Consider the following 27344-nt stretch of genomic DNA (forward strand, 5'->3'; position numbering starts at 1 on the left):
CATATGTTCTTATTTTGAGTCAAAGAAACTATTATAATTAATGATTGATTTAATTAAAATATTATTTATTATTTTATATTCATGTGATGTTAATGTAATATGCTTACACATGTCATAATGAATGACAAAATGATGTTGATATGACTTGATAATATGATCATTTATCATTTTTAACTTTTAACATTAATACTAGGTGAGTATAAAATTACAAGTGATATTTTACTAATAACAATTATTGAACCATTAATTATAAAAATTTATTTAATTAAAAAATAAATTTAATTATTTTTTTTGAATTATTGAGAAATTTTTTTGAGTATTATGCCAAATCTTTAACTTTCTTTTTTCTTTTTACAACATGAGAGAAAGTCAAGTCACCGACACTCAGTCCCTAAAATATATTGGATACTCTGATATGAAGTGTTTCTTTGTTTTCTTTTCATGCAGTCTAAGGTTTGGATGCTTCTTTGAAATAGCTTAAACAGAGCATAAGAGACATAGACACTAATCAATCACACTCGACTAAAAACATGAAGTGAGTTTTAAAATATTTACAAGATAATGATTATTTTATTAGAATTTGAATTAAAATAATCCTAGGATATATATATATGAAAAACAAATCTTTATTGGAGATATCTTCACGTCTGTTTTTGATAAAATGGTTACTTGATGTTTCTTGTGGCATGCACTGTTTTTTTATTCATTTTGGCCTCATTCCCATATATATAAATAAAACAAAATTGTATGTATCACCTTTTGCAAGGTTGGAAATTCAAAGTTGTGATCCCCTAAGCAAAAGCTTGCTAGACTTGGTAGACAACTTAGCTGCAAATACAGGAGAGATGCCAACTGAGTTAACAGTAAGAGATTTCATAGTGTAGGAATGGAGAGAAACAAGAGGTTTATGGAGAGGTTGGTGTCGGTTTTTGTCAATAACATCCCGGAAAAGCGTGGACGGAAGCTGGTTGCAAAGGGTATTTGAAAGGTACGATGACGTGAAGGATATCTTCCTTGCAAAAAAACGAAGCTGGGCAGGGAAGAGATTCGGGTTTGTGATTGTAAAGGGGGTTCTTGTGATAGGGAGAGGAAGCGTTGCAAACAAGTAAAAGGATATGCCAAAGGTAGCAGAGAGAAAGATTGAAGCAATTCCTGAAATATTAAGTGCTGTGACAGGTAGAAGACAATAAAAAGAGACTTAAAGAGACTTAGAGAGTACAAGATAATTAAAGAGAGAATTTAAAGAGAGAAGCTCTCAAGTTGAGAATGTGTTAGCTTAGAGAGGGAGAGAAGAGTCCTTCCAAATGAATTGTGAGGCTCCATATATGTGCTAAAAGTGGCGGTTACATAAGAATGGGCTTTAATGCGCCTAATGAATGACATTGTTATGAAGAATATTAATGTAAGTAACCATTACTGTAATTGGATGTAGTAAGACTTGTTCTCAAGTAAAGGTAATAGAAAAGAGGTGTACAAGAATAAGTACAAGAGAAGAAGCTGTACAAGAATAAGTATAAGAAAATAAGCTGTACATGAATAAGTATACGAGAATAAGGTAAGAAGGTGAAACACTTGTACTTCAAGAAAGAAATAAGAGGAAGACCTCGTAACTACCTCCATATCTGAGCCACCAAGCCAAACTCTCTGGAACATCCCAGGATGAAAGTAACCCATGAACCCTGCCACTTATTCCGAGTTGCTTTCACTATCATACAAGTGAAGTGGTTATTCTATTCAAAGTAATTTTCTACTTGCATTAATTATTCCATATGGAGTAGTGTTCTATTTATTCTAGTTATTATGCGTTAAGCAGCACTTCACTTGTTCTGCGTGAAGTAGCGCTTCACTTGTTCTACTTATTCTGCGTGAAGTAGCATTTCACTTGTTTTACTTACTCTGCGTGAAGTAACACTTCACTTGTTCTGATTGTTCTCTGTACAACATTATATTGTAACATAATTCTTTAGAGTAACAATATTAACCGAAATCTAGTATCTACACTGATATATGGAGAGGCCATGGAAGCAAGAAAGGCAGTGGCAGCGTTGAACGGGTCATGGCTTCTAGATCAACATAGGGGTGAATTTAGCAAAATATGGACAAACAGAAGAAAACCAGAGCAAAACAACAAGCAAGTGGTGGGAATATGGTGAGAAAGAACGTGGAACAAACAGAAAGAAACATATGCGCAGGAGTTAATTATTACAATCTTTAATTACGTGTTGTAACTTGCTTTGTCACATCGTTCAAAAGTATATTATAAAAAACAACTTAGTAAAAAGAAAAAACATATAAAAAAAGTAAAGAAGGGAGAGGGTACTTTATGACATCCTTAAGCATTGCAGCTAGGAGCTTGTGCAATTGTGTTGCTTGAGTCATGGAGATCAAACAGAATGGAAATTTAATGAGTTTTTATAGAAAGTTAATAGAACTTGATTATGTGCTGTGCAGATGTAATTTATTGACAATTGAGAAAGTGTAAATTATATATTAAAAGTATACATCAAATGCTATAAGCTATAAAAGAATGAGGGTTAATTAGTTTTTTACTTTTTAATCACAAATTTTATTAGAATCTCACGTAATATCAGTTTGTTCTATTCATCAATTGAAGGTATATGTTATGGCTGTCATTTTAAAGTTTTAAGTGCTGCATAAAAAATTATTGACTAGTTATTAAGGGGAAGCAAGAAATCAAAAGAGCATTTGAATATTTAACAATAATAAGTCTATGCATCGAGATCAAAGATTAGGGTTGAAATTCTTTTTTCTAATTAAAAAAAATAAGCTAGAAACAAAAGGTAGAAAGAACAAATTTACCATTAATGGAACCCGGTGACAAGGTCAGTTAAAAAGATATCTGGTGACTTTCCACTTATGCTTGATATTTTGATCAGTAACAATGAAAACATTCTTTTTAAAAAGTTAGCTTGTTACATTGGCTATTGAAGAAGCACTTTAGATATTCTGTTTCTGCATTTTAATTATCTCTTCCACTAACCGTTCTTGTATTTAATAAGCATTGGTGGTGAAGGTCTCCAAAATCTCTAATCCAGCTTGGTAACTCTCTAATACCATCGAGCAGACCCGGAATGGACGAAACGGTAGGAACTCAACTTTGGTACTCTTAGTTGTTCTCGGTGTATCTTTACTCGACTATGTCTAATTCTGATCTTATATGGTAATTATTAAAACTTTGAAAAGACCGATACGACTGACTGAAGTAATCAGACAGAAGTGGCCCACGGCTTTGGATACATTCGGAAGAGTCCAAATACACTGCCCATTTTCTTGTCATTTTGTGGGGTCACATCCTCCCAACTTCTACAGGTTTGCCACGCAGTAGTGATTATGACACAACATTAACAAAGGGAAATTGAACACTTTGGGGCAATTCTCATACACACAAACCTTGTTCAATTGCAAGAACCTAGAAGCCCATAGCAATTTTATGTATTCCATGGAAAAAAAAACTCCAATTTCACAATGTTCTTTTCATCGTTATCTCACCTTTATGGCCTGATCCTAAATCCCAAGCATAGCCTTCCTTTAAAGAGCCATGGATGGGTGTTTTAAATTCAAATATTGCAAACGCTGCTCCCATGGTCACAGTAGAAAACAAGCCCAGATGGATATTTGTGTTTAATTTGGAAGAAAAGTGAAAGGTTCCAACGACGGAATGTGAAGGTTTAATGAAATATTTGATTTTGTTGTTCAAATTATGTAGGATCAAAGATAAAAAGTGTAGATAGAGGATGATTTGTGCCAAATTTTCTTCCCCAATTCTAATACATATTTTAAAAATTTTCTGATAAAAAGTTAAATAAATTGTTTTGGAGACAAATTATATAGTAAATAAAGTGTCGAGATAAAATTCACATTAAGATCTCATCCATAACTTTTTTATTGAAATCACCTGATCTTAATTTATAAATAACAAATTAAATACTTTTTCGAGTCGAGAAAAGCAAATTTACTTAAATTCAAGAAAAAAACTAATTACAATACAAAGTTTTCTGCTGGAATGGCTGATTGTACTAATAGAACAACAAAAGCTACTTCTTCTAGATAAGCATGCAAAAGGCTTTGGGCCCTTCATACAAAACATAGGAAAAGCATGCAACTAATCACAGGGGAGTTTTTAGGCTAAAAAACTTTCCTATCACTCTGGAATCTAAAATCTTTAAGGCTTCCTTAGATTTGATGCAGCTAGGTGCCTTGTATTGGTTCATAGAAGCTCCTTGTGACACATAGTAATCCATTAGGGCATCAAAAGTTCCTTGCTTTACCACCCTAATCTCCAAAGGTGCAATTGCATTTTGCTGCCTATAGATTTTATATGTATAATTCAGTGATTCTTCCATTCTAGAGCAACATTCTGCCATCATCTTTGGATCAAGCTCTTTGTTATCGTTATCTTCCTTTACCTTAAGCTCCCAAAATAATACATAGTGACCCGGAGTTGAAGACATATCACCGTAGCTAGTGTACGCTGTCAAGATGAAGCCAAGCGGTTCAAGCAGAGTCTTTGCTTCTGTCACTGCCTTCAATAAGTCTGCTTCACTTGTTTTATCTGCATCAACACTTAGAATAACATTTTCCCTCTCCACAAAACGGAATTGAGGTGTATTGTTGTGGAAACCAGTCACCATAAGAATATCTCTAACTCTATATCGATATAATCCTGGAAAAAACAAGGAAAATCAAATACAAGATTAGATCATTTTATGAAACTTTTATGTAGCTAGGAAGTATATTGTAGAATTAGTAGATGGCCTTTGATTAAAAGGATAATTGCCATTTCTGTTTTGATGCTACGTAGAAAAAATTACTAGTGTAAATGATCAGGTACGTATGTGTATGATTTGAATTTGAAGAGGGAAATTTTACCTGTAAAAGTTGTTACAACTAGCTCATAAAATTGACCAAGCTTCACATTTACAAGATCTACGGGTTCAATATCTTCATTGTTGCTCTTCATTTCTATGGATTCCTGTTCAGACACACCATTAAATTGAACCTCTTGAGTCATTGACACACGGTGTTTCTTCACCGGAAGGAATTCAAAGTAAGCCATATTGGGGAGGATGGTATAAGAGACATCAGCAGGCTTGTCTAGAGGTTCTAAATTGATCCCACAAATGGCTTCAGAACAACCATAAAAACTTGACACTAAAGGGAGCCCTCCACTGTAGAAATCGAGTGCTGTAGTATATTGTCTCATAACGCCTGTAGTAACGGCACCGATATACTTTGCTTTAGGCCAAAGCTTTCTGATTATTCCTTCCCATGATCTACAACCACATATGTTTTCTATTGAATCAGCCAACTCTGGATCAGGCTTCATGATCAATGACAGTGCATTTTTGCATCCCGAGTCAGTGATCCGATCGCTTAAGTAACCTGTTTTTATGTTTGAGCATAGCTCCTTCCAGTGATCTTCTATAAAGTTGATAGCTCTTAGCAATGTAGATGCAAAGATTGAGCCAATCCTTACAACCTCGTCTCGCTGTATTAAACCGACAAGCAGTTGGCAGTACATGCTCTGGTTGATGTCTAAGCAAAGGATTGTCTCAATTGGGCTTGTGTAAAGCATGGGCAGGATGTTTCTAAAGCCATTGTCCTTGAATAAGCTTGTTGTGACAGATCTAGCCTTGAGGCCCGAAGGGGTTTCAATCTCTGGTTTGACAAACATAAGTTCCATACTTTTTCCAGCTCGGTTCAAGTCACCAAAGTGCCTGTGAATGGATAAACTCAACTGGTATTGTTAGTTTTTGGAATCTATACTCGTGTATAACTCTTGAAAGCTGATCTGAAGCCAACACTTATAACAATATTAAAATATAATACTTCAAGAATACTTGAATTTCTAACAATTAAATGTTTGTGAAGGCAATCTTGCAATATTAAATTAACTTACTAACACTTCTACTCGTTTTCCATTAAGGTGCTGATATTAAGTTAATGAGGCACTGGCATGAAAGTGAAACCTGCCAAAATCATGCTAACTATTTCTTTTTAAACCTCCTAAAACAGCCCGCTAGCACCTCACCCATTACTTGAATTCCAACTTACAAATAATATAACCGTTCACATCTATTGGCACTAAAAATATCTAAAGACATAATACTTGAAAAAAATTTTAAATTATTCAAAATAATTTAAATAGGTTTTTATTATTTCATTACTAGTTTGTGTGTTCTTTTTTTGAGTCAAAAAAACTGTTATGATTAATGGTTGATTTAAATTAAAATAATATTAATCATATTATACTCATGTGATAAAGTGACACATTTCATAATGAATAATAAAGTGATATTGATGTCACATGATGATATTTTTTATTTTTCACATTAATACTACGTGAGTATAAAATTATAAATGATATTTTAATTACTGATAATTAGTAAACTATTAATCATAAAAATTTATTTAACTAAAAAATAAAAATACATGAATTTAATTTAACGTAATAAAAAAATAATAACTTAATTAATTTTTTTTGAGTATTATGGCAAATCTTTACTTTCTTTTTTCTTTTTTTCAACATGAGAGAAAGTCAAGTCACCAACACTCAGTCCCTAAAATATATTGGATACTCTGATATGAAGTGTTTCTTTGTTTTCTTTTCATGCAGTCTCAAGGTTTGGATGCTTCTTTGAAAGAGCTTAAACAGAGCATAAGAGACGTAGACACTAATCAATCACACTCGACTAAAAACATGAAGTGAGTTTAAAAATATTTACAAGATAATGATTGTTTTATTAGAATTTGAATTAAACTAATCCTAGGATATATATATATATAAATATATATTTAAACTGTAACAAAATTGGGCTCAGATTTTTACTTGTTCAGCACAGACGCTGACAGGGTATGAAATACTGCCATTTTCTTTGAAAGTTCAACCGTGGCAGGTATTAACTTTGGCTGCCCGCCGCTAGTGCCAGAGCTGCAGGTCAAACAGGATTGACTAAGGAGGGAAGCAGGGCGAAAAATAAAACCAAAAAAAGAAAAAGAAAACAGAGGCGATAAATTTACACCTTCGGTGGAACTCAATCACAGGTTCAGCTAAAAGGATGTCTGATGGCTCACCGTTAGCAATCCTATCAACGTAAGGCTTGATATCTTCGTAAGTAACAACGGGAACATTGTTTTTGAAGAGTTGCTTGCCACTTTGGCCATTAAGGAATCCCTTCAGATATTCTGTTTCTGCATTTCGCTTAAGTATCTCTCCCAATACCTGTTCTTGTACTTGATGAGCATTGATGGTCAGTTCCTCCATCATCTTCAGTCCATCAACTTCATACTCATTTGTTGCCATCAGATAACAATAATTTTTTTCCGAAGATAATTAACTCAGACTGCTGCTTTAGAAAGGTCTAGCTCTTTCGGGGTGTCTTTACTAGCTAAGCGCACTTGCAGAAAGGATAGGATCAACTTTTTGGAATATGAAACCTGGCACAAGAAATCAAAGAGAAATGACCCACAACTTTAAGGCTTTGTGATTCACATGATGACGTAAAAGAAAAGAAAAAGAGAAAAGTAGATATTTGGTACAGTTTCGAATTTTAACTCTTTCGTTAACTACAAATCAGCGCCTGCAATAGTAGCATTATCCCTTAGGTACAAAATAAGAATAAATATATAATTAACAGAAACAAAATGGTAGGAACATTATGACATTGAGATGTCAATAATATTTTTTTTGCTAAACATGCGTTCTTAATTATTATAGCAAATGCTTTCCCCTTAATAAACAATATATCTCCTAACTCACTTGGAAAACATGTACATGTGATTAAACAAAATTTAAGCTTTGGCAAAAAAAAAAAAAATGAAAAACAAATCTTTATTGGAGATATCTTCATGTCTCTTTTTGATAAAATGGTTACTTGATGTTTCTTGTGGCATGCACTGTTTTTTTAATCATTTTGGCCTCATTCCCATATCTATAAATAACAAAATTGTATGTATCACCTTTTGCAAGGTCGGGAAATCAAAGTTGTGATCCCCTAAGCAAAAGCTTGCAAGACTTGGTAGACAACTTAGTTGCAAATACAGGAGAGATGCCAACTGAGTTAATAGTTGGAGATTTCATAGTGTACGAATGGAGAGAAACGAGAGGTTTGTGGAGAGGTAGGTGTCAGTTTTTGTCAATAACATCCCAAAAAGAGTGGACGAAAGTTGATTCCAAAAGGTATTTGATGTTGGTATATGCCCTTTAGTCAATTAGATTGATCAAAGACTATATATTGTCATTTAATGCATATTTAATTGCATAACTACATGTGATAGAGGTTTTCTTTCATATCAGTGCAATAATAAAGAGTTATTAAGTACTACTTGAATGAAGCCCGTGAAACATAAAGGCCTTACAATAGAATTGTAAAATTGTTACAATTATAAGATCACTATGCATCAAAGCCGTGTTCCTAAAATTATTCCTGATCATTGTATTTTTAAGATAGAGCATTGACAATGCTCAAAGACTAGTGCATGTTAAGCCTCTTTACTAGGGAAGTAAACAATTGATCTCATAGATTGAAGTATATGAGATACTTGAGGATAACATTGGGGGTGCTTGTTAAAGAATAAGTTTACTGAACATAACATGCTATGAGAACTCCATTTGATATTTTACTTAAGTGTCTATGAAATATGTTTTCATGTAATAGTCGTGCAACTAGTCCACAGACTTAAGACACCAAGTCATTTTGTATGGGGAATGATATATTTTGATTTCATCTCTACGGGTTTGAAAACGACCAGATGCCTAAACAAGGTATTTTTGGGTATAAAATGAAGCGTGCAAAGGTGAATGAGTGGTCAAGAAAGGATTTATCACCATAAGTGATATGAAGGGATGTATCTCACTTGTTCTTAATTCTTGATTAACATGTATAAAGTTTTTGGTCAAAGCATGATGAATTTAAGGAAAGTTAATATCCTAAATTCATAAGGTTAGTCATGAATTATAAGAACTAATATGAAATGTTATAAGTAGACATTGAGCCATGCTTTATGACATATTTGGGATATTTGATGAAAGGACCATATTGCACTAAGAGGCTTATCATTGAAGGGTTTTGTCAAATTCTTTAATTGATTCTCTAACATTTGAGTGGTCATTATGAATTGTTAGATGCCGCTTATGATCTATAAATATAAATCAATTATCAAATTGATATTTGATTAGGATTTATATTTATTGCCAACATGTTTGAAGTCTAATGGGTTACACATATTAAGTGACTTGATTAAGATTAAATAAGGATAATTAATTAAGTTGGATTTAATTAGAATAGTCCAAATTAAAGTGAGAAATTAATTAAGTTCACAAGAACTTAATTGAATTAAAATACAATTATTGTATCTGGGGTTACAACTTAGGTTAGCTATATAAATATGTTATGTTAGCAAATTAAAACTCTGAGCCTCCAGTTATTTCTTAGCTATTTCATAAAATTGGAAAAGAAAAATAGTTTTCTTTATTTGATAAAAACAAGATTCGGCAAGAACTTTTGGTTTTTCTTTTTTAGAAACAAAACTTGCTAGCACAAGTAAAAAATTCTACTTTTGAGAAGGTCTTATTTAGTCACTGTGTGGATTACTGTTAGAGGCCAAACACTTGGGTGGTTGAAGATTTGACAAATCTTAAAAGTGAAGAAGCAAAGATTTTGATTTAATTGTCTGTTGATTACGATATTTAGAGCAATGTATGTAACTTTTAAACTTATTAATGTTCATAATTAATTAGAAAATTACATGAAAAACACAAACATTAATCTTGTATGATTCAGTTGTTTTCTGATTAAATGCTAGTTTATTATTCTACTTCATCATATTTTTAATTTATCGATTATTTTCATTTTTAAGCATGAGGTCAAATCCCAGTGTTTGAAAGGTACATGTTCGAACATGTAAAGGAGCTGAGAAAAGTCGAGAGGAAAACCAAAGGAAAGAAGAGAAATTGTTTTTTTCATTAACCAAATCAATTATTACAATGGTATTTATATACACTTCACTGCCCAATAGGAAAACAATTTACTAACAGCTAAGCTAACTAACTAACTAACTAAGCAAGTGGTAAAAGTGCTTTAACCAACTAACCATACTAAATGAAAATAGTAAAATGATAACTATAATAAAAACTATATAGTTAATTGTACAATTAATATAAATAACCAATACAGTAGCCTCTACTTTATGATTTAATACTCCCCCTCAAGATGAATTGTGGATATCATGCGTATTCATCTTGCTAAGAAGACTATGAAACAGACTAGGTTGCAATGCCTTAGTAAACAGATTTGCAAGCTAAGTAGTAGAAGAAACATGAATGGGATCAACTAAACCAGAGTTGGCCTTTTCCCTAAGAAAATGACAATCAATCTCAATGTGTATGGTCCGCTCATGAAGAATAAGATTTTTTACAAATATAGATAGTTGATTGACTATCACTGAAAAGCTTCACAGAAGTAGGATGAGAAAGTCCAAAATCAGCTAATAAGGATCATAACCACAAGACTTCGCAATAGGTAAAAACCATTGCTAGATACTTTGCTTCAATAAAACTCCTAGCAACCACCAATTGTTTCTTTGTCTTCCAACTGATCAAAGAATTACCAAGAAAAATGCAAAACCCTATGACTAACTTACCAGTGTTAGGGCAACCAGCCCAATCACTGTCAAAGAATGCATAAAGCTTGAAATCTAATTTTGATTGCAGTAAAATACCCTGACTTGGAGCATTTTTCAAATATTTCAAAATACGATATGTTAACAAAAGATGAATATGCCCTAGTTTATCCATAAACTGAGCAAGTGTTTGAATAACATATGATATATTAGGTCTGGTAAAAGTCAAATATAAAAGTTTGCCAATGAGTTGTCAATAAACTGTGGCATCAGGAATTAGTTCTTCATCAATCACCTTGCTAAGCTTTTGATTATAATCAATGGGTGTTGTAAGTAGTTTTGCACCAAGCAAACCATGTTCTTGAAGTAAATCTAAAGTATACTTCCATTGACAAATAGAAATACCTTCAGAAGATCGAGCAACTTCAAAACCTAAAATGTATTTAACAACCCTAAGGTCTTTCAAGTTAAAATGAGAGCTCAAATAATCCCTAATTGTAGCAGCTAAATGAGTGGAGTAGTTGTAATGATAATATCATCTACATAGACAAGTAAAACAATAAAACCTGCATCTCCCTTGTTCAATGTAAATAGAGAATAGTCTGAAAGAGATTTTGTAAAACCATATTAAAGCAAAACAGTAGTAAACTTAGCATTCCATTGTCGAGAAACCTACTTCAAACCATATAAAGATCTATGCAACTTACAAACAAGCCTTACATCAGATGAATGCTCCCCTTTAACCTCATAACTAGTAGATAAACTCATGTAAACTTCCTAATCTAAATCACCATTGAGAAATGCATTGTTGATGTCCAATTGTGATAAACACCAACCTTTTGCTGCTACTAATGCCAACAAGACTCTCACTGTTGTTTGTTTAGTTACAAGGCTAAATGTTTTTTGATAATCAAACCCTTCAACTTGATTATATCCCTTGGCAACCAAACGAGCTTTGTATCTTTCAACATTGCCATCAGCCTTTATTTTAACTTTGTACACCCATTTACAACCAATTGTATGAGAATTGAAGGGTAAAGGAACTATACTCCATGTTTCATTATCCTTTAAAGCACTTAATTCAGTAGCCATTACCTCTTCCCAATGGTCATGTTTGATAGCTTGATGATAGGTTGAAGGTTTATAGACATTTGACAAAGAAGCTGTGAAGGCTTTATGTGGAAGGGATACCTAATGAAAGGACAAATAATTGGTAATGGGATAAGAAGTGACAGAATTAGACTGAGTTAGTAAATCAACTTGTAAACATCTAAATATTTAGGTAAATGTCTAGATCTGCACTTTTTCTAGTTGGAACATGAGGATCAATAGTAGTAGTGATTTCAAGGCTTGTAGGAAATACATGAATAGAAGATTCAATTGAATTTTGTGAAGAAGATGAAGATGAAATGTCTAAATTTAAAGAAATGAGAGTAATTGAACATGGTGGTGAGGAATTTAATGAAGTATTAAATATATCAGAATCAAAAGAATGTGTATTAGTACGTATAATAGTAGGAAAATAAGGAAGAGAATCATGCATATAAAGTGTTTGACAAAAGTTATGTGTTTGTGAATTCTGCTATGATGATTGGAAAAGAAAGATATTTTCATGAAAGATCATATTTCTGGATATAAAAACTTTATTAGCTTCAAGATGAAAAACCTTATACCCTTTGACACCATTAGGATAATGACGCAGGAGCGTCTAAGATTGTATTTTATTAAATTTAGTTTTTTGCTAATTTAGTTGATTTAGGATTTATTTTTTTTATTTTATTTAGATTAAGATTCTTTTCTTATTTTTATTTTAATATTTTTAAGAATTAGTATTTGATTAGGATAGTCATATTCTATTTAGGAATAGAATACCTATTTTATTTAAATCTCTTATTAATTATTCTAATTGTATTAGACAATATAAAGTAGAGTTTTATTAGGATTTGGGCTTATAATACTATAAATAGGACCCTTAGGCTTAGTTATGAGACATTCAGAGTTGAGAGTTAATAAATAATATTTTCTTAATCAGGAGTGCTTATTTCTCTAGGCTCTTTCTAAAGAGTAAGAGGTTTTAGTATTTTTAGCCTAACTAACCAAAGTGAGATTTTGGCTATTTTTCACTTTAGTGGGGTTTTCAACCTCGTCATGATTGGTGTTTTTCATAACGTCCAAGCGTCTTTACAATGCCCCGACGTCAGTTTGGTATCAGAGCGGGAGGATCATTGTTCGTTGCGTAAGTTTAGATTCGCTGTCAAGTTTCAATACTCCCTGTTCGGGTAATTTTATTTATTGCTTTATGGTTATATCATCATTTTTTTTCTCTACATCACCACATTATCATCATCATACAATAAAATGCTGCCAAGACGTCAAAATCGTCAAAGAGATGATCACGAGATTGAGATTGCAGAACTACGTCAGCAAATTCAAGAATTACAAGAGTAACTCGCAAGACGTAATGCTCAAATCAACAATAACAGCTCTAGTGATGAAGAGAATGACACTAACCCGTTTCATCAAAATTCATCTTCTGAAGAAGAAATACCTATTCGTCGCTTGAGAACTACTGCTACTATAGATTTGGGAATCAAAGTCGACATTCCTGAGTTTGAAGGAAGACTTCATCCTGATGACTTCCTTGATTGGCTCTACACAGTGAAAAGAGTTTTTGAGCTCAAAGATATTCCTGATGAAAAACGTGTAAAGCTTGTGGCAATTAAATTGAAGAAGCACGTTTCTAATTAGTGGGAAAATCTCAAAAGGCAACGAGAAAGAGAAAGACGCAACAAGATCAGAACATGGGATACAATGCATTGAGAACTCAAGCGTAAGTTCCTTCTTGAGCATTATCGACAAGAAATTTTTATCAAATTTCTTAACTTGAGGCAAAAAACAATGTCGGTGGAAGAATATACAATGGAGTTCGAACAACTTCACATGAAGTGGGATGTCTATGAGCCTGAAGAACAAACTGTAGCTTGTTATCTTGGGGGTCTCAATGTTGAAACTGCAGATGTTGTTCAACTACAACCATATTGGAACCTAAATGATGTCATCAGATTAGCACTAAAAGTTGAGAAACAACGATCATGGAAAAACTCAATGAGTTCATCTAGACAACAAGAATCTACTTCAAACCATGAAAGTCACAGTTTAGCAACTATTCCGCCTCTAAAGGTAAACTCTTCCAAAATTGTAAAAAATAATAGTAAAGAGACTACTTATCCTTATGCTTCTAATGTCAACAAAAAGTGCTTCAAATGCCAAGGATTTGGGCTTATTGCTTCTGATTGTTCGAATCGAAGAATTATTTCCTTAGTAGAATAAGAAGATTATGTGAATTGAGAAAAATTAGAACCAGTCTATGATGAGTATGATGACGAAGAGATAGAAGAAGTTTTTGCTGACCATGGAGAAGCTCTTGTTGTTCGTCGTAACCTTAACACTGCCATGATGACTAAAGATGAAAGTTGACTTCATCACAACATATTCTATACAAGGTGCATATCCCAAGGGAAGGTTTGTAATGTCATTATTGATAGTGGAAGTTGTGATCATGTTATTGCCAACTACATGATGGAAAAGTTGAAACTTCTAACTGAAGTACATCCTCATCCTTACAAGCTACAATGGTTGAGAAAAGGAAACAAAGTTAAGGTAACAAAGCGCTGTTGTGTTCAATTCTCTATTGAAAATAAGTATGAAAATGAAGTCTGGTGTAATATTACCCCAATGGACGCATGCCACTTGTTGTTAGGATGCCTATGGCAATATGATCATCAAGCTCACCATGATGGATACAAGAATACTTATTCTTTCATTAAGGATGGAGTAAAAATTATGTTAACTCCATTAAAGCTAGAAGACCGACCAAAGAGACAAGAGGAAGATAAAACACTCATCACTATGTCTGGCTTAAACAAAGCTTATTTTGAGTCAAACCATTTATGTCTCATATTAGTCTCCAAGGAGAATGAAGTATCTTCACCCATATATGGTCAAACAAAATTGGTTAACCAAAGTTCGGGAAACTTATCGAAAAGCTTTGTGGACAACCATACCGTTAACAAGACTACAGTTAAGCATGATTTTCCTATCCCTAGATTGGATGACATGTTCATTGACTCTAGAGTGTTTTTGAAGATCGATTTGAAGAAAGGATATCAACAAATTCGAATACGACTTGGAGATGAATGGAAAACAACCTTTAAAACAATGGATGAATTGATCAAATGGTTGGTATGGACTATGACAATACATGGATTCAGACATCAACGAGAAGTATGTCAAGGCTTACTCGTCAGAGTCAAGTTTTTTTTTTTACCCGAAGAGAATGGTGCAAGAGCGTCTAGGATTGTATTTTATTAAATTTAGTTTTTTGCTAATTTAGTTGATTTAGGATTTATTTTCTTTATTTTTTTTAGATTGGGATTCTTTTCTTATTTTTATTTTAATACTTTTAAGAATTAGTATTTGATTAGGATAGTCATGTTCTATTTAGGAATAGAACACCTATTTTATCTAAATCTTTTATTAATTATTCTGATTGTATTAGACAATATAAAGTAGAGTTTGATTAGGGTTTGGGCCTATAATACTATAAATAGGACCCTTAGGCTTAGTTATGAGACATTCAGAGTTTAGAGTTAATAAATAATATTTTCTTAAGCATGAGTACTTATTTCTCTAGGCTTTTTCTAAAGAGTAAGAGGTTTTAGCATCTTTGGCCTAACTAACCAAAGTGAGATTTTGGCTATTTTTCACCTTAGTGGGGTTTTCAACCTCGCCACGATTGGTGTCTTTCATAACGCCCAAGCGTCTTTACAACGCCTCGGCGTCAGATAACCTAAGAAAATGCATTTATGTGCTCTAGAATCAAATTTCTTTCTGTTATGACATAATGTGGAAACAAAACACAAACTACCAAAGACTTGAAAATATTCATATGAAGGCATTTTATTATACAATAGCTAAAAAGGAGTCTTGTTAGCAAGAATCTTCCTAGGCATTTTGTTGATTATGTGAATTGCAGCTAACACTGCATGACCCTAAAATTGAAGTGGAACTTTGGATTGAAGCAACAAAACTCTGGCCATAACAAAATATGTTGATGCTTCCTTTCAACAACACCATTTTGTTGTGGTGATTCAACACAAGAAAGGTGATGAACAATTCTTGTCTTAGAAAAAAAAATCCTCAAGATTGAACTCTTTGGCATTGTCAAACCTAATGATCTTAATGGTAGTACCAAATCAATTTTTAACATAATTGTGAAAATTGGTGATAATTGTGAACACATTAGATTTATATTTCAAAATAAAAAGCCATGTAAATCGACTAAAATCATCCATTACAGTTGAGAAATATCTATGATTAGAAATGGTAGAAACCTCATAAAGTCCCTATATGTCCACATGAACAATTTCAAAAAGAGAAATAGTAGATTGCATATGAACTAGGAAGGGTAACTTCTCTTGTTTAGCCATAGGACACACTTCACAAACCAAATCATTGGAACATTGAATATCTAAACAAGTACTATCTATTACATTTATTCTTTCTAAAGGAGTATGACTTAGCCTAAAATGCTAAAGGTCAAATTTATATGGTGCAGAAATAGAATTGAGACCAATAGACTGGTTTATAAGTTTATTAAAAACAGTGGACTCATTTACAGACTTAACAAATTGATCAAAAACTATACTTTGACAGGTTTTGTTCATCTTGTCCCCCTTGTAGAAGATACAATCTAGAAAAAACTTTAGCTACCCCAATCACCTTCCATGAAGGTATGTCTTGGATAATACAAGCTTGATCAATAAACCAAACACATTTAGTTTTTAACTTGGTAAATTGACTTACTAAAAACAAATTGAATTTGAAGCTAGGAACACATAGAACATTTGTCAATGTAATTAGTGGGGTAAGTTTTATGGTTCTTATATGAGTAACTACAGCCTTAGCTTTATTAGGGAGTTGTACATAACAATTGAAAACTGATTTTGTAGAGATGAAATTGTCAAGAGTATAAGAAATGTGATCTGTAGCCCCTGTATCTACAATCCAAAATTTGTGATCTACCATTAAATTTCTCATATATCTAAATTTGTATGGAAGGTTATTGGTAGTATGAAAACAAGTATGACCAAATACAATACTTGAAAAAGTAGAATTCACCAAAAAATGTTTGTTCTGTTGATTGGTATTAGGAATGTCTTTACCATCATCAATGCCAGTGCTATTCTTATTTAGAAGAGTCATCAACTTATTGATTTGCTGCTTAATAAATGACATTTGGGACATGGTGTTAGATCCAGTCACCTCTTCTTCTTGCATAAGTTGTATGTCTTCCACAGTAGCAACAATATTGGTTGATTTTCCTCTTTTAAACGTATTTTTTCCTTTGTTGAACTTGAAATCCTCAAGAAATCCTATCAATCTATAGTATATCTCCTTGAGATGCCCTTTTTTTATTACAATGAGAACAAATCATGTCCATTTTGAACTTCCTCTTATCATCAGTTACTGTGTTCATAGCAGATGAATCTAGTAGAGGTTAAGATTGCACCAACATGTTCTTTTGTGCTTCTTCCCTCAATACTAAACTATAGACTTTATCCAAAGAAGAAATAGGATCTAATAGTATAATTTGTGACCTTATTGTAGAATATGATTCATTTAAACCATTCAAAAATAAAAATACCATATCCTTCTAATATTAAGCACTATACTTCTTAAAACACTCAAGATTGCATTTACCATATTCACACTACGGAAGAGGTCGATAATTCCTCATTTCTTCCCATATTCCCTTTAGCTTTATGAAGTATAAATTTATTGACTTATTACCTTGAGTGACCTTACCAAGAGAATACTGCAAATTACAAACTCTTATGTCATCGGGCTGTGAAAAATTCTACCTTAAAGTGTTCCATATCTCTGCTGCAGATTTCATGTAGAAAATGATTGAAGCCATTGGTGGAGTAATTGATTCTAATAACCATGAAACAATTAGATTGTTGCATCTAATCTATGATGCAAACAAAGGATCCGTTGAAGTTGGTTTGGTAATGATTCCATTTAAAAAACTTATCTTATTCTTAATTGAAATAACTAAAATAAAAGATTTGCTCCAAGGTACATAATTGGTTGTACTTAGCATAGGAGTAATCACTACTGATCTTGGATGATCAGAGTGATGAAGAAAATAAAGAGACTAAGGATCTTTAGTTGGTGATAAGGTTGACTTAGAAACTATAGAATCCACCATTGATTCAACAGATTTTGAACAATTATAAACTATCTTTCCACCATTGACAAGATTTAAGCAACCAGCAAGAAAAACATACAATAAATCTCAAGATTAATCGAAACATTTAAGAACCCTAACCTTGAGTTGCTTTGATACCACATTCGAACATGTAAAGGAACTGAGAAAAGTCGAAAGGAAAATCAGAGGAAGGAAGAGAAATTGTAATTCTCATTAGCCAGATCAATTATTACAATAGTATTTATATATACTAAACTGACCAATAAGAAAGCAGCTAATTAACAGCTAAGCTAACTAACTAACTAACTAAGCAAGCGGTAAAAGTAACCTAACCAACTAACCATAATAAATGAAAACAGTAAAACTATACAGTTAACTATACAATTAATATAAATAACCTATTCAGCAGCTTCTACTTTATGATTTAATGATGTGAAAGATATCTTCATTGCAAGAAAATGAAGATGGGCAGGGAAGATATTCGAGTTTGTGAGATATGGAGAAGCCATGGAAGCAAGAAAGGTAGTGGCAGCGTTGAACGGTCCATGGCTTCTAGATCAAAGCACATGGTGAATTTAGCAAAATATGGAGGAAGAGAAGAAAACCAGAGCAAAACAACTAGTAAGTGGTGGGAATATGGTGAGAAAGAACGTGGAAAAAACAGAAAGAAAGAAACATATGCATAGGTGGTAAGGTACGAAAGGAAAAGTGAGATACAAAAAGAGAGTGAAAAAGAATGTTTAAAGGAAACTGGAAGAAGATGCGAATGAAAGGTAGGGGAGGAAAATTTGCAATGGTTGAGGAAGAGCGTAATAGCAAAAGTCGAGTATTATATGGAGGAGAAAGCAATGCAAGAGTATTTACAAATGGCGGTACCGTGGAGGATCAAAGTAAGGAATATAGCACCAAAAAATTACTTGATATCATTTGAAAATGATGAGGAGTACAAAGAAGCTTTGGCAGAGAAATGAAAAGAATTGAAAAAATGGTTCTTGTCCATTGATAAATGGAATGAAGAGTTCGTTACCCCAGTTAATTTCAAATGGGTAACGATGAAGGGAGTGCCGCTACTCGCATGGTGCTATGAAACTTTTGAAAGGCTAGCAAAATGTTGGGGGTGGACTTGTAAGAGTTGAGGATACACTAGACTGTAACAACTTAGTGGTGGCAATCATGGTTGTGGAAACAGAGAATGAAAACAAGATTGAAGAGGTGATTGAACTACAGGTGGGAGAGAGGAGTTACAAGGTGAAGGTTGTGGAGTTTCAAAGAATTGAAAAAAAAAAGGAGAAGAAAAGGAAGTGGATGAATGCAACGATGGAGACCAGGGATGGGAGGAATATAGAGAAACTGTCACGCCCCAGACCCGAGACATGACAGACGCCGCATACCTGTAAGTTATAATCCTACAGACATGCAAGGCTCTAAACTATATAACTTAAACCATTACTAAAAGAGACTGATATACCTGAAAAATTTAGTGATTTATAAACTATATATGTTGACAGAATTTCCAAATATCATAATTTGATAATATTTAAAATTAAATCTCTAAAACCATAAAGCTACTAAGTCAAGATAAAAGTCTGAATACTAATTAAGATAGTTCGATGTTCATAATATTTAAATAAATCCTAGATAATTTAAGTGCTACTAAATTAAACATCACTCCCCAAAATTTTTGCGTGGTTGACCAAATCACAACCTGAAAAAAATTTGAAGGAAGGGGTGAGTCCAACTACTCAGCAAGTAACTAACATCCCTTTAGCCGGATTAAGCATGCTTAAAACATTCAGGGCAAAATATCATTTACAAATGCCAAGACAAAATATTGAGTAATCTTATTTGGAATCACATACTTCAAACTTTGCGCATTCAAATAACAGAACAAATATATTCACAATATTTAACTTTTAATGGTCTCCTGTAACATGCTACGACCACACTTAACCCCTGTGGCATAGGTCAGAAATAGAACCACAATTAACCCCGGTGGCACGGGTCAGAAGCATATCAAAGCAACCATTGGCTGCACTGAACAGATATCACAAATACTACTATTCTGTAACCGGTAGTGCGGTTGGGAGATCGATCTCTAATCACAGAATACATGTCGACATGGCCAACATTTAACCCCCATTGGCAGAGTCAGAGCATAGCCATACTAGGAGATAAAACAGAAATATATATTTTTAGATTACCCAAAGTTCATAAAACAGTATATCAAATTTCTCAAGCGTATCTCATACACCACAAAAGCATATTTGTTTCAGACTAAATATTTGTATTTATATTTGCGAAATCGTATATGCATACATTATACAAAGTCATATATATTTCGAAATCAGATATCAGGCTTTGCATAAGCAACATTCTAAATCCAACATACAAACTCATATACATATACATTTTGCATGCTTAACCCGATTTTAATAAATCATAGGACAAAATATTATATCTCATGTACAAATTCAGATTAAAGCTAATTTTTAAGGTGTGAAAACACCGAAGGGATATCAGTCACTTACTTGATCTCGTAAATTTTACTTTCCAGTAGCAAATCCGAAAATCCTCTTAGTAGCCTAGTATTTCGAGAAAAACAAAAATCAGAACTAAATTTGCAAACAGATCCTACAAGGCGACTTTTCGTTGACCATCCTAAGCACTTAGGGTGTGTAGCGACTCCTATTACAATTTATGAATTTTTTTTTTAATAAAGTAATATATTATTATTATTTATATTTTTGAATTAAACAAAATTTTCAATAAGGTTGAGAATTAAACTTAAATCATAAAATCAGTAAGGACTTTAAATTTCAGATAGAGAAATAATACTAATTTCACTTGTAAAAATCATATTTGTAATTAATTTCATAAATTTTGATATTTTAATAAAATCTACTAATTTAAGAAATAAATTTATAAAATATAAAAATACATACTTCTTAACATAAAAATACAGTAGAAATCACATATCCACTAATTATGAAATTTACAATAGAATTTATCACATAATAATTAAAATCAAATTTTAAAATAAATTTAAAAAAAAGAAATTTTCTGTTTTCTGGAATTTCCAGAATCTGGATGGCCATTTGGCTTACTTCAAGCTCTCATATCTTTTAACCCGAATTATATCCAGTGATGAAATCAACACCAATTTAAAGTATGCATATCATACTACAAGACCAAAATTTTTTTCGATTAAAAAGACCACAAGATTCCTAAGTTTCGAAAGCCAAAATTCAAGAAATCATCACAGAAATACCGAGATTTCTGAGTTTCCAATATCAATGAGCCTACTTTGAGGCTTTAATTCTCTTAACACAGGAAGCCTCTAACCAAGACATTGACGCCAAATTATACATCTAATTTCATACTTCAAAATCCCTCAAAGAAACGACCAAAAACGTCACCGGAAAATGGAGTTCCGGTGACCCAAAGTCGGGCTGTCAAAACTGTTGAAAACCAGATTTCTAATTAATTTCAAAAATTCATATATTCCTAACCATAAGGCCAAACAAGATGCTACAAAAACCATTGGAAAGATCTTTTCAAGACCTTTCCATTGGTACCCATCATGTTACCGGAAAGTCATCAGAAAAGTACCGGATTTAAATAAAAAAATAAGAAAATATATCTAATTTATGGTTTTTGTACCCAAATTATGAAAATATAATTCCCAAACATACCTTAATCAGCAATCTCTTTCCCTCTCCTCTGTCTTTCTTCTTCCCTGATATTAAGCTTTTCTGACTGTTTGTTGTTTGAATCTGATAAATGAACTAACGTAAGTTGTTGTCTGTTCTTTTAAAACTTATAAACTACCTAACCCCACTAACTTAAATGGGATAAATAAACTGACCCTTAATCCCACTAACTTAAACGTGATAATAAAACTGACTTAATTAAACTTCTTCTTTTACTTAAAGACCCCTTCTTCTATTTTTTAATTATTAAGACACCCAAAGTCATAATTGTAAATAAATAAAATATTAAAATAATATCTACTTATTATCTTTATAAAACTATAGCTTAATAATTTTAATTTAATTTTTTTTATAATAAATACTTTGTGAGGGGTATTACATCCTCCTCTCCTTAAAAGGAGTTTAGTCCCTTAAACTCTTACCTTGGTCCTTGAAAAGGTGGGGATACTTCTTTTTGATATTTTCTTCCAACTCCCAAGTCGCTTCTCGTTCTGTATTATTACTCCATTGGAACTTAACATAAGGAATAGTCCGCCTTCTTAGAACTTGCTCTTTTCTATCCACAATACGTATAGGACGCTCATCATAGGACAAATCTTCTCTAAGTCTCAAAGGAGTTAACTCTACCACATGACTAAGATCCGGAACATACTTTCTCAACAAAGAAACATGAAACACATTATGCACTCCCGATAGAGCAGGTGGAAGTGCCAACCTATAAGCCACCTCACCAACCCTATCCAAAATCTCAAACGGACCCACATAACGAGGACTAAGTTTTCCTCGAATCCCAAATCGCATTACTCCTCTAGCAGGGGAAACTCGAAGAAACACATTATCTCCAACCTCAAATTCTAACTTCCTTCTTCTATTGTCTGCATAACTTTTCTGTCTACTTTGAGCCGTACGAAGATGTTCTCTGATCAATTGAACCTTCTCAACTGCTTGCTGAATAAGATCTGGACCCAATAACTGTCTTTCACCCACATCATCCCAACAAAGAGGTGATCTACACTTCCTACCATACAAAGCTTCAAATGGAGCCATTTGGATACTAGACTGATAGCTATTATTGTAAGCAAATTCCGCCCATGACAAGTGTCGATCCCAAGAACCCCCAAAATCCATAACACAAGCTCTCAACATGTCCTCAAGAATTTGATTAACTCTTTCGGACTGACCATCTGTTTGGGGATGAAAAGCAGTGCTAAAATTAAGTCTGGTACCCAAGGCTTTATGCAGACTCTCCCAAAATTTCGCCACAAATCGAGAATCTCAATCAGATACAATGGACACTGGCACCCCATGCAGTCTCACAATCTGCTCCACATACAACTCTGCCAACTTTTCCAACGACATTCCCATACGGATAGCCAAGAAGTGAGCAGACTTTGTTAATCTATCCACAATCACCCAGATGCCATCATTACCTTTTGGGGTTCTTGGTAAACCAGATATAAAGTCCATAGTAATTCGTTTCCATTTCCATTCTAGAATAGGGAAGGGTTGCAACAATCCTGCTGGCCTCTGATGTTCAGCCTTGACTTGCTGACATGTCAAACATTTGGCTACAAACTGTGCAATCTCCCTCTTCATATTGCTCCACCAAAAAGTGTTCTTCAAATCTTTATACATCTTGGTACTTCCAGGATGGATTGTATAATTACTATAATGAGCTTCCTCCAAAATTTCTCTCTTCAATTCTGCATCATCGGGGACACAAATCCTATCACCAAACCTCAAAGAGCCATCATCATGAATCCTAAAGTCTGGTTTCAAACCAGATTCAACTCCAAGTTTAATGTGTTGAAGTCGAGGATCATCTGCTTGGGCTGTCTTAATTCGGTGAATTAAAGTTGGCTGTACTTGTAGGTTAGCCAGTAATGCTCCAGAACCATGCACACGTACACCAATATCCATCCTTCGCAAGTCCTCTAAAATCTGTTTTTGGGAAGTAATCATTGCAGCCATATTCCCAAAAGTCTTCCTACTTAAAGCATCAGCAACTCTATTCGCCTTACCTGGGTGGTAACTGATGGTCAAGTCATAATCTTTCAACAATTCTAACCATCTTCTCTGTCGCATATTCAGCTTCTTTTGCGTGAAAAGATACTTTAAACTTTTATGATCTGTAAAGACCTCACAAGACTCACCATACAAATAATGTCGCCAAATCTTTAAGGCGAAAACCACTGCTGCCAACTCCAAATCATGAGTAGGATAATTCTCCTCATACGGTTTCAATTGCCTAGAAGCATAAGCAATCACCTTATCATCCTGCATAAGAACACACCCAAGTCCCTTTTTAGAAGCGTCACTGTAAATAACAAATCCCTTACCATTAGTAGGTATGGTAAGTATATGAGCGAATACTAATCTTTTCTTTAACTCCCCAAAGCTCCTTTCACAGTCATTTGTCCACTCGAAGCGAACCCCTTTTTCGTACCAATCTAGTCAAAGGCAAGGCAATACGAGAAAAATCCTCTACAAATCGCCTATAATATCCTGCTAAGCCCAGAAAACTGCGAATCTCTGAAACATTATTTGGTTGCTTCCAAGTCACCATTGCTTCAACTTTCTTTGAATACACTGAAATCCCATCCTTCGACACCACATGCCCAAGGAAAGCAACACTAGGAAGCCAGAAATCACATTTCTTCAATTTAGCAAACAACTGCTTCTGCCTCAAAGTCTCCAAAACAACCCTTAAATGCTTTTCATGATCTGCTGAGCTAGGGGAATACACTAGAATATCATCAATAAAAACAACCATAAACTTATCCAAATAAGGTTTGAAAACCCTATTCATCAAGTCCATAAAAGCAGCTGGAGCATTTGTCAATCCAAAAGGCATAACAAGGAACTCATAATGCCCATATCGGGTACGAAAAGTAGTTTTAGGGACATCTTCAATTCTCACCTTTAACTGATGGTAACCAGACCGAAGATCAATTTTGGAGAACACCTGAGCGCCTTTTAATTGATCAAACAAATCATCTATTCGAGGTAAAAGATACCTATTCTTCATGGTTGCCTTATTTAACTCTCGATAATCAATGCACAACCTCATGCTCCTATCCTTTTTCTTCACAAATAACACGGGCGCTCCCCAAGGAGATACACTAGGTATAATAAAGCCCTTATCAAGGAGTTCTTGCAACTGCTCTTTCAACTCCTTCAATTCTGCAGGAGCCATTCTATAGGGAGCTTTAGAAATAGGACCAGTTCTTGGAACCAAATCAATAGAGAAATCAATCTCCCTATCAGGAGGTAAACCAGGTAGATCTTCAGGAAAAACATCATGAAATTCCCTCACAATAGGAATCTCTTCAATCCTCAACTCCTTCATTCTAGTGTCTGTAACAGTTGCCAAAAATCCTTTGCAACCACTAGCAAGCAATCGCCTAGCTTTCAAAGTAGAGATGACTCGCAAAGGAGTGTAAGTACAACTACCATAAAAACAAAAAGGTGTTTCCGCAGGGATCTCAAAGTCCACCCTTTTCCCTCGACAGTCAACTTTAGCAAAGTTTGCAGCTAACCAATCCATCCCCAGAATTACATCAAAATCTTGCATATCTAAAACATGAAGATCTGCAAGCAATTCTCTATCATCAATACTTACCATACACATCTTACAAATCTAATATGAGATAATTTCACCTCTAACTGGAGTGTCTACACAAAATTCATAATCCAGAAGCATACAAGGCAAAGCAAACTTTCGAACAAATGCAGCAGATACAAAAGAATGAGATGCACTAGTATCAAACAACACATGAGCAAAAGCTGAGGCAACTAGTAGTGTACTTGAGACAACAGTGTTGGATGCCTCTACATCTGACTGAGTGATAGCATAAGCACGCCCCTGGGTACGAGGTCTCCCCACTTTTTGATGTCCAGAAGAAGGTGCCTGAGTAGTCTGAACAACATGAGTGGGTTGAGTCCTTTGTGCTGCAGTTTCAAAGGTTCGAGAGTTTTGTGGCCTCTGCACAGATTGAGATTCTTGAAGGACTAAAGGACAATCAGCAATACGATGGCCCAATTGGCCACATCTAAAACAAGCACCAGTAACACGCCTACATTCAGCAGCTCGATGTCCTCCACCACACACTGAACACCTAAGCCCTTGTTGGGATGTCTTGCCATGGTACGATTGAGTTCCCCGAGGAGGAAGTCTATCCTTAAAAGTAGCAGAAGCTCGAGACTTTTCAGTAGTTTGAAATTTAGAAGGACTACTAAAAGCTCTCTTACCTCGAAAGTCTGAATCTCTACCCCTCTTTTTCTGAAAATCTTTCCTTGCTTCCTGAGTCTCTCTCCATACAGCATCTAAGGATTTTGCCCTACCAACCACTTCATTGTAGCTGATCAAGTGCAATGGAGCTAAGCCTCGACGGATGTGAGCATTCAAACCATTTTCGAACCTCCTAGCCCTACTCTCATCGTCAGAAACCAGAGCAATGGCAAACTTGGACAACCGATCAAACTCAGCCTCATAGTCATCCACTGTCATACTGCCCTGAACTAGATTAAGGAACTCCCTCTCCAACTGTAATGGATATGTGATTTCTACTGTATTTTTATGTTAAGAAGTATGTATTTTTATATTTTATAAATTTATTTCTTAAATTAGTAGATTTTATTAAAATATCAAAATTTATGAAATTAATTACAAATATGATTTTTACAAGTGAAATTAGTATTATTTCTCTATCTGAAATTTAAAGTCCTTATTGATTTTATGATTTAAGTTTAATTCTCAACCTTATTGGAAATTTTGTTTAATTCAAAAATATAAATAATAATAATATATTACTTTATTAACAAAAAAAAAAAAGAAATTTTCTGTTTTCTGAAATTTTCAGAATCTGGATGGCCATTTGGCTTACTTCAAGCTCTCATATCTTTTAACCCGAATTATATCCAGTGATGAAATCAACACCAATTTAAAGTATGCATATCATACTACAAGACCAAAATTTGTTTCGATTAAAAAGATCACAAGATTCCTAAGTTTCGAAAGCCAAAATTCAAGAAATCATCACAGAAATACCCAGATTTCTGGGTTTCCAATATCAATGAGCTTACTTTGAGGCTTTAATTCTCTTAACACAGGAAGCCTCTAACCAAGACATTGACGCCAAATTAAACATCTAATTTCATACTTCAAAAGCCCTCAAAGAAACGACCAAAAAAGTCACTGGAATATGGAGTTCCGGTGACCCAAAATTGGGCTGTCAAAACTGTTGAAAATCAAATTTCTAATTAACTTCAAAAATTCATATATTCCTAACCATAAGGCCAAACAAGATGCTACAAAAACCATTGAAAAGATCTTTTTAAGACCTTTCCATTGGTACCCATCATGCTATCGGAAAGTCATCAGAAAAGTGCCGGATTTAAATAAAAAAAAAAGAAAATATATCTAATTTAGGGTTTTTGTACCCAAATTATGAAAATATAGTTCCCAAACATACCTTAATCTGCAATCTCTTTCCCTCTCCTCTGTCTTTCTTCTTCCCTGATATTAAGCTTTTCTGACTGTCTGTTGTTTGAATCTGATGAATGAACTAACGTAAATTGTTGTCTGTTCTTTTAAAACTTATAAACTACCTAACCCTACTAACTTAAATGAGATAAATAAACTGACCCTTAATCTCACTAACTTAAACGTGATAATAAAACTGACTTAATTAAACTTCTTCTTTTACTTAAAGACCCCT

General features: G+C 33.7%; 2 protein-coding genes and 1 long non-coding RNA gene across 3 annotated transcripts; all 3 read right to left on the reverse strand.

The window, feature by feature from the left end:
- Positions 1–3949: 3949 nt before the first annotated feature.
- Positions 3950–7477, reverse strand: LOC18594017 (indole-3-acetic acid-amido synthetase GH3.17-like). The gene is made up of 4 exons (XM_018124105.2): positions 7044–7477; positions 6851–6952; positions 4891–5738; positions 3950–4684 (listed from the first exon to the last, which is right to left on the reverse strand). Exons 1-4 carry the CDS (start codon positions 7322–7324, stop codon positions 4128–4130), a joined length of 1788 nt encoding a protein of 595 aa, XP_017979594.2. The 5' UTR covers positions 7325–7477; the 3' UTR covers positions 3950–4127.
- Positions 7478–19506: 12029 nt separating this feature from the next.
- On the reverse strand, positions 19507–21673 carry LOC148761550 (uncharacterized). Its single transcript, XR_016027366.1, has 3 exons — positions 21607–21673; positions 20443–20496; positions 19507–19619 (listed from the first exon to the last, which is right to left on the reverse strand). It is a non-coding gene; the product is annotated as an uncharacterized LOC148761550 (long non-coding RNA).
- Positions 21674–22026: 353 nt separating this feature from the next.
- On the reverse strand, positions 22027–26134 carry LOC148761551 (uncharacterized). The gene is given in 5 exon segments (XM_088808640.1): positions 22027–22741; positions 23555–23645; positions 23964–24066; positions 24068–25215; positions 25285–26134. Coding segments are annotated over 5 exon segments (2907 nt in total).
- Positions 26135–27344: the final 1210 nt, after the last annotated feature.

Source organism: Theobroma cacao, chromosome 7, assembly GCF_053813885.1.
Source record: "Theobroma cacao isolate CCN51 chromosome 7, ASM5381388v1, whole genome shotgun sequence".
Taxonomy (NCBI): domain Eukaryota; kingdom Viridiplantae; phylum Streptophyta; class Magnoliopsida; order Malvales; family Malvaceae; genus Theobroma; species Theobroma cacao.

Excerpts from the sequence above, each read along its gene's own strand:
- LOC18594017 (XM_018124105.2), bottom strand. The coding sequence starts at position 7,324 with ATGGCAACAAATGAGTATGAAGTTGATGGACTGAAGATGATGGAGGAA. Across the intron at positions 5,739-6,850 it reads TCAGCGTCTGTGCTGAACAA|GCACTTTGGTGACTTGAACC; the intron begins GTAAAAATCTGA and ends ATCCATTCACAG. Across the intron at positions 4,685-4,890 it reads AGTTGTAACAACTTTTACAG|GATTATATCGATATAGAGTT; the intron begins GTAAAATTTCCC and ends TGTTTTTTCCAG.